Source organism: Nicotiana tabacum, chromosome 10 (assembly GCF_000715075.1).
Source record: "Nicotiana tabacum cultivar K326 chromosome 10, ASM71507v2, whole genome shotgun sequence".
NCBI lineage: Eukaryota > Viridiplantae > Streptophyta > Magnoliopsida > Solanales > Solanaceae > Nicotiana > Nicotiana tabacum.
Window position 1 is genome coordinate 91,428,889 of NC_134089.1, and position 5,482 is coordinate 91,434,370.

Below are 5,482 nucleotides of genomic sequence, written 5' to 3' on the forward strand. Positions count from 1 at the left end.
AATATTTGCCACTAGTATCCTATTAATTACCGACTTTAACCCAAATAGGATTAGAGTAATAATTAAATTCGAATCCTAAAATGTTTTGCTTCTACCTAATCCGAGTAAATAATTGACTGACAACTAAACCCAAGTTTGAACCGTGGTTTAAGATAGTTTGTCAACTAAAGGTAACCCTAGTTAAAGAACTCTTATAAATATCAGCAGCTATAAACCCTTGAGCTTTTCCCATGCCTATTGTTCCGTTTCGTTACTTTTGAGAAAAGCAAAAGACTACAGCTTCGCTTTGTTTTTGCTTCCTTTGTTCTTTGAAGAAGACAAATCCCCGCAACGTTCGCACTACATGGTAAATCCTTTGTTTATTCTTTTTTATTTTAATTTAAGTTCATGTTTTTATCGATAAATCCAAGGTTTAAACATTTAATTTTGTCAAATTTAAATGTTTTCTTATAATTTTTCCGAAAACATGGCCTCGAATCTATTTGAGTACCTTGGAATTTAGTTGTTTTCGCCACAACCAGAATTCTAAATAAAAAATTCACGTGCTCGACTTCGTCAATTGACTGAATAAATTTGATGAATTATGGGTGAAGGTGCAGAGCGTGAGCGTGGATCCATCGGATCGGGACTCGGAGCCGTTTGTGGAGGTGGACCCCACAGGGAGATACGGGCGATACGACGAGCTTTTAGGCTATGGAGCGGTGAAAAAAGTGTACAGAGCGTTTGATCAAGAAGAAGGGATTGAAGTAGCATGGAACCAAGTGAAATTACGGAATTTCATGGACGATCAGCCGGTGATTGACCGGTTATACTCGGAAGTCCGGCTATTGAAAACCTTAAAGCATAAGAACATAATCGCATTGTACTCTGTTTGGAGGGACCAAAATCGCAACACTTTGAATTTCATAACGGAGGTTTGTACGTCAGGGAATTTGAGGGAGTATAGGAATAAACACAAACATGTTTCGATGAAGGCGGTAAAGAAGTGGTCCAAGCAGATTCTCAAGGGGTTGGATTATTTGCATACACATGAACCTTGCGTTATTCACAGGGATCTCAATTGCAGTAACGTCTTCATTAATGGCAATGTTGGACAGGTAATATTATTAATTACTACTTTTTTTCTTTGTTTGGTAAAAATATGTTACTACAAAATGGTTATTTATAAGTATCTTTTTTTCCTTCTTTTGGACAAGTTTATCTAATTATCCTTCTCTTCATTGAGAAATAGTTTTATTAGTTGTTCACTGTCATGGCTATTTTGTTCAATCACAAAAAGGATAATGTTTATTGTACATTCAAAAATTAGCTGTAGGACGCGGAGCATTCATTCATTTCACTGATTTGATTGGAAAGAAAAGAAAAGATTTGATTTATATTTGAATCATATTAGTCTTCTTGTTATCCATGTTAGTTCTTCAGTTTAGCTTGTTTTCTGTATCTTTTTATGAGCTTCAAAATTTGTAAGGAATTACGAGTAATATTATTCTTTATTCCTATTGTGCTGACATAGGTTAAGATTGGTGATTTGGGCTTTGCAACAATAGTAGGGAAGAGTCATTCAGCACATTCAGTTCTTGGGACCCCGGAATTCATGGCACCAGAGCTATACGACGAGGATTATACAGAGTTGATCGACATCTACTCGTTTGGAATGTGTGTTTTGGAGATGGTGACTCTGGATTTACCCTACAGTGAGTGTGACAATGTAGTCAAGATATACAAGAAGGTAATATCTGGAGTGAGGCCTAAGGCAATGGACAAGGTTAAAGACCCTGAGGTCAAGGGCTTCATTGAGAAGTGTCTTGCTCAACCCAGGGTTAGGCCTTCTGCTTCTGAACTCCTTGAAGACCCCTTCTTCGAAGGTATTGATGATGACGAAAACGACAACGACAACGAAGAATATACTGCTATTAACAAATATTGGCCTGCCTAGGTTAGCCATTGTTATTATATGATATTAGTTAGTACAATATTAGTTTTTGGTGTGGTGTTTTGGTGATACTTGTGGCAGGTTTGGATCTGTTTTGTGGATAGGATTTTTGCTTTTTCTTCCAAAAAGAAGAAAGAAAATGGTTTGCTTTTTTTGAAACTTCTGCAAAAGAAAGACAATAGAAAGAGTGGATTTTGGTGAAGTAATTTGTACATAAACTTGATATCAAATACTACTGGAAGAGTGGAAGTTTGTTTTGAATTCTTTGATAAGTCAATTCACTGTTTTCATCTTTATGCTACTTAATAATCCATCTTGAGAAACCTTAAAGGATAATGAAATAATAGATCCTTCAATTTTACGGTATTTACTTACAATTTCTTAATGTGTCTGTATGGAATGAATTAACCTTTCATTCCTCGGAAGTGGCAGCAGAATTAAGCCTTCAGATTAGGGGTGTTCACAAACCGATCCAAATCGAAAACCGAACCAAACCGATTAAGTAAACCGATATTTTTCTTGATTTGGATTGGTTTTGGTTTTAAATTTTAAAAATCGATAATATTTGGTTTGGTTTTGGTTCTATTTTAAAAAACCGAAAAATGAACCGAACCAAAACAAAATTTAATAATTATTTATATACAATATAATATCTTTTTTTAAATAATTTTAAATATTTTATGCATTTTAATTGTTATTTTGAATTTTGGTTTATCCTTTATATCTTAAAAGATTGCCTAAGCGCAAAACAATAGGACTCGATCAATTTTCTTTTCATTAAGAGACTCTAATTCTCTAACCCTCCGCACATACTTTTGCCTAACAGAAGAGTTCAAAAAAACCACCACAAACCACCACAAGAGTAAAACAAATTCAAATTGCAAGACAACAATGGCTAAAGCTTGGGAAAGCAAACTTTTAGTTTGTTTTTTGTTTATTCTTTTCATATAAACAGGTAATTAAACTTTCAATTTTGAAAGAAATATATGAAAAAACATAAATTTAGCAAATTATTTTCAGATTATTGTCTAGCGTTGTTTTACTATTATTGATTTATCATTAGCTTACTAAGAACCGAAAATCGAATTAAACCGAACCAAACCAACAACAATCAAACCGATTGTTTGTATTTAATTTGATTTGGTTTTGGTTTTAAAATTTTAAAAACCAATTAAATTGATTTAATTTTGATAACCATGAACACCCCTGCTTCAAATGAGGCAAGTCAAAATTTTCGAATTGGTAAAAGGAGAAGGTCATTTATTGTAAATAAAAAATTAGAGAAAAAGCAAGTCAGAGTAGTTGAACGGGCTATTCTTCTAGTTTCAACTGTGAATGATTCAAATTTACATTAATGAGCTAAGCAAAAAAAGGGCCAAATTAGCCTTTAGCATAATGTAAGGGATTTATTTCTTTTCGTAAAACATTGGGTAGAAGCAAAGTAAGTGGTTGACATACTCAAGTTGTCGCCACACTGTCTTATTCGTCGTTTGTTGGACTAAACAATACCATTAAAAAGATTTAAAACAAATAAAGAAAAGGGCAATAATATTTGTTGGCGTGTGTTGAGTTTCCATTTCTTACTTTAAAAAACCGAATCTAAACCGAATAAAAGAATAATAAACAGAGAAAAAAGGTATTCTCATTCGCACTATTAAGAAAAAGAAAAGGTTGAAACGGAAAATAGGAAAAAGGTCTTCAAACACAGCTGTTCTTAGACGGCGTAGGGCCATAGGCATATAATTTCTTCACAAGCATAAGGTTGGTTGTAGGGTCCAATAACGGTCTCGTTTCTTATTTTGATTTGAGTTGGGGAATAGCATAGTTGGCACCAATGGTTGTGGTCGTAAGGTGGTATGGATAGAATCATTTTATACTTAATTACTCCTTCCGTTCTTGTTTACATGAACTTTTTTTTGTCCGTTTTAAAAAGAATAATCCCTTTTTAAATTTAAAAATAATTTAGCTTAAATTTTTAATTTTACGTTTAACGAGAAATTTTTATAACCACACAAATAATCTGAACCCCATTCTGATATGTTTAGGACTACAAATTCTAAAAGTTTTTTTTTCCTTAAACTTCGTGCCCAACCAAATAGGTTCACATAAATTAAAACATGAGGACGAGTTTTAGGCTCGAATTACAAGAATAGAAAAAATTCTGGTAGGAAACATTTTCCTTTTTAATGAAGGCTCCAATATTAATATTGAATATGAGATGGAAAAAAAAAAAGGATGACCGAGTTTGAATTTCTTTTTATACTTTCATGAAGGCTGTGTTTAAACAAGTATTATTTATAAAGAATAGGTAGTAGCTTCTTTTGAATATTAAATTTTTTTAATTTAGTTTTGCGGAAATTAGAGAAAAAATTTAAAGCTCTTCTCTCAGACAAATCACACCTATAATTTCCTTTTGATTTTCAAATCTTTGGAAATTTCTCCTTGAGTAAGAGTGTTCGAGTAATTTCACTATTTTCAAGGAATTCACTATTGATCAGGCCTAATTATGCCTTATAAAAAGGATAAAGCAATCGTTGCAAATATAATCCGGTTTACAAGTTCGGAGTCGAATCCCACAAAGAACTAAGGCTTAGCTACAGTTGTTCACTATCACCAAGAATACAAGCTTGAACAATTCCTAACTTATAGATATTAAGATTTTTGTGTTTAACTAACTAACTAACTAACTAATTAAAATAATAAATTAACACTAAAGATACTACAGGTTGGAGAAAAGATTAAGGAGGTCTAGAGTTATGATTTCCCCAATTATCTGAATCATTCCCGCTATGTCTTCTATAATTTCGCCTAAGTATTCTCTACCGATCATGAGCGCTCTGCGTGTTATAATTCTCTCCCGAGTAACTACGACAATTTACTAGACATACTCTCCCGAGTTACGCTAGCTTTAAGTACAGCTCACTTAGATTGCACCCAAAGTTTCGTTATCCCTAATCCCACCTTTAAACCCTTGGTTATTGATTCCTCACATACGTCGGGAGTGATGTTGTTCAACAACTACCTAAATATGCACTCTCTCTCGAGTAATACATACTAAATAGGCACAACTAATTGAGGGCCCTTCAATCAACCACAAGAATAATATAGTTGAACAAATAGAGAAAATACTACGGCTCAATTATATAAAAACATAACAAGAATTTATCCTACAAAAGGTTCCATCAAAACCCTAGATAACAAATTAGCTATTCATAATAGTATGTAAAACTACAATACTAAAAGTCATAACCAACAATAAAAAATAAGAAGAGGAAGCAAAAACTCGTAGAAGAATTTACCGCCTTGCTCCTATTGTGTCTCTGTCTCCTTAGGTCGAATATCGGTCTCCTTAGCCTTCTCAAGTCTAAAATATGTCAAAAGTATGTCCACCCCTCATCAAAATACCGTTTTTCCATGTATATTTACCAAGTAGGGTTGGGCCCAAATAATTACACCTTCTCCTACGCGAAAAAGGATATATTTTCCGGACAGGACATGCGCGACCATGTTTGGACCGCGCTCAGACCGTGCACATCCACTTTGATTCTG

At 33.6% G+C, this 5,482-nt stretch overlaps 1 protein-coding gene across 2 annotated transcripts; it reads left to right on the top strand.

Annotated features, from left to right (window-relative positions):
• The first annotated feature begins 222 nt into the window (after positions 1-222).
• Positions 223-2,194, top strand: LOC107826805 (putative serine/threonine-protein kinase WNK11). 2 transcript variants are annotated; one of them, XM_016653838.2, is made up of 3 exons: positions 223-346; positions 594-1,097; positions 1,514-2,194. In XM_016653838.2, the coding sequence occupies exons 1-3, from the start codon at positions 344-346 to the stop codon at positions 1,934-1,936; spliced, it is 930 nt and encodes a 309-aa protein (XP_016509324.1). In that variant the 5' UTR covers positions 223-343; the 3' UTR covers positions 1,937-2,194. The 2 variants fall into 2 exon arrangements, with proteins under 2 accessions (XP_016509324.1, XP_016509325.1); XM_016653839.2 differs by having other exon boundaries at positions 234-346; positions 600-1,097.
• The last annotated feature ends 3,288 nt before the right edge of the window (positions 2,195-5,482 follow it).

What these genes read in the sequence shown, in the direction of transcription:
- LOC107826805 (XM_016653838.2), top strand. An exon ending in TTAATGGCAATGTTGGACAG is followed by an intron (nt 1,098 to 1,513) that starts GTAATATTATTA and finishes GTGCTGACATAG; the next exon opens with GTTAAGATTGGTGATTTGGG.